The sequence below is a fragment of the Myotis brandtii genome, unplaced genomic scaffold (assembly GCF_000412655.1).
Source record: "Myotis brandtii unplaced genomic scaffold, ASM41265v1 scaffold952, whole genome shotgun sequence".
Lineage (NCBI taxonomy): Eukaryota > Metazoa > Chordata > Mammalia > Chiroptera > Vespertilionidae > Myotis > Myotis brandtii.
Genome location: NW_005371930.1, coordinates 242,276 through 243,031, shown reverse-complemented (window position 1 = coordinate 243,031; position 756 = coordinate 242,276). Strand labels below are relative to the sequence as shown.

The window sequence follows — 756 nt, the reverse complement described above, 5'->3', positions numbered from 1 at the left end:
GGGGGTGGCGGCGGCCGGCGGCCCCGGGTCAGCAGCTGGTTTCGCCCTCTGTCCCCGTAGCTACTTGTGCTTCGAGAGCTCCAAGTCCGGCTCCTCCAAGAGGAACAAGGTCATCCGGCTGGTGGACATCACCGACATCCAGAAGGTGGGTGCCCTCTCGAGCCCTCAGCTCCTGTCTGTGTCCCTGCACCCGGCCTCGCCCCCTTCCCCCTTGGGGTTGCGCCTGACGTCCTCACACAGATGGGGAGACAGCACCGCGAGGTGGGCCAGGCGGGCAGGGCCTGAGCCCCTCGTCCCTGAGCAGCCCCCCCCACACACACACACCCCTCAGGGCAGGTTTAGATGAGAGCCGACAGCTGCCCCTCTTCTGGCATTTTCTAGCCGGTTTCCCCACGTGTGGTCACATGGAGTGGGTGCAGGTGTGGGGGCGGGGGGGGCGCACACACTCGTCGGGGGCAGGGCCCACCAGCTCCCCGGCACAGACTCAGTCTTTGTCCCTGTGGCTGGGAAGCCAAACCCGTGGCCCCACGGAGCAGGCCCTGGGTTTGGGGAGGCGGCACGGCCCCGTCCCCCCGGGAGAGGCCTGTGGTGACCACCTGCTCGTCTTCCAGTACAAGGTCCTCTCTGTCCTCCCGGGGTCGGGCATGGGGATCGCCGTGACGACGCCATCAACCCAGAAGGTAAGTGCTGGGCAGGCGGGGGCCCCAGGGCCAGTGCAGAGCCACTGACCTGCCAGGCTCCACCTGGGCAGGGGGC

General features: G+C 68.4%; 1 protein-coding gene across 1 annotated transcript in view; it reads left to right on the top strand.

Annotated features, from left to right (window-relative positions):
* GRAMD4 (GRAM domain containing 4) overlaps window positions 1–750 on the top strand; it is a 58,453-nt gene extending 57,703 nt beyond the window's left edge. Inside the window, exons 13-14 of the mRNA XM_014533161.1 lie at window positions 61–145; window positions 612–750. Of these exons, the coding sequence (XP_014388647.1) occupies window positions 61–145; window positions 612–728 (202 nt within the window). The 3' untranslated portion in view covers window positions 729–750. The remainder of the gene's footprint in view (window positions 1–60; window positions 146–611) is intronic.
* Window positions 751–756: the final 6 nt, after the last annotated feature.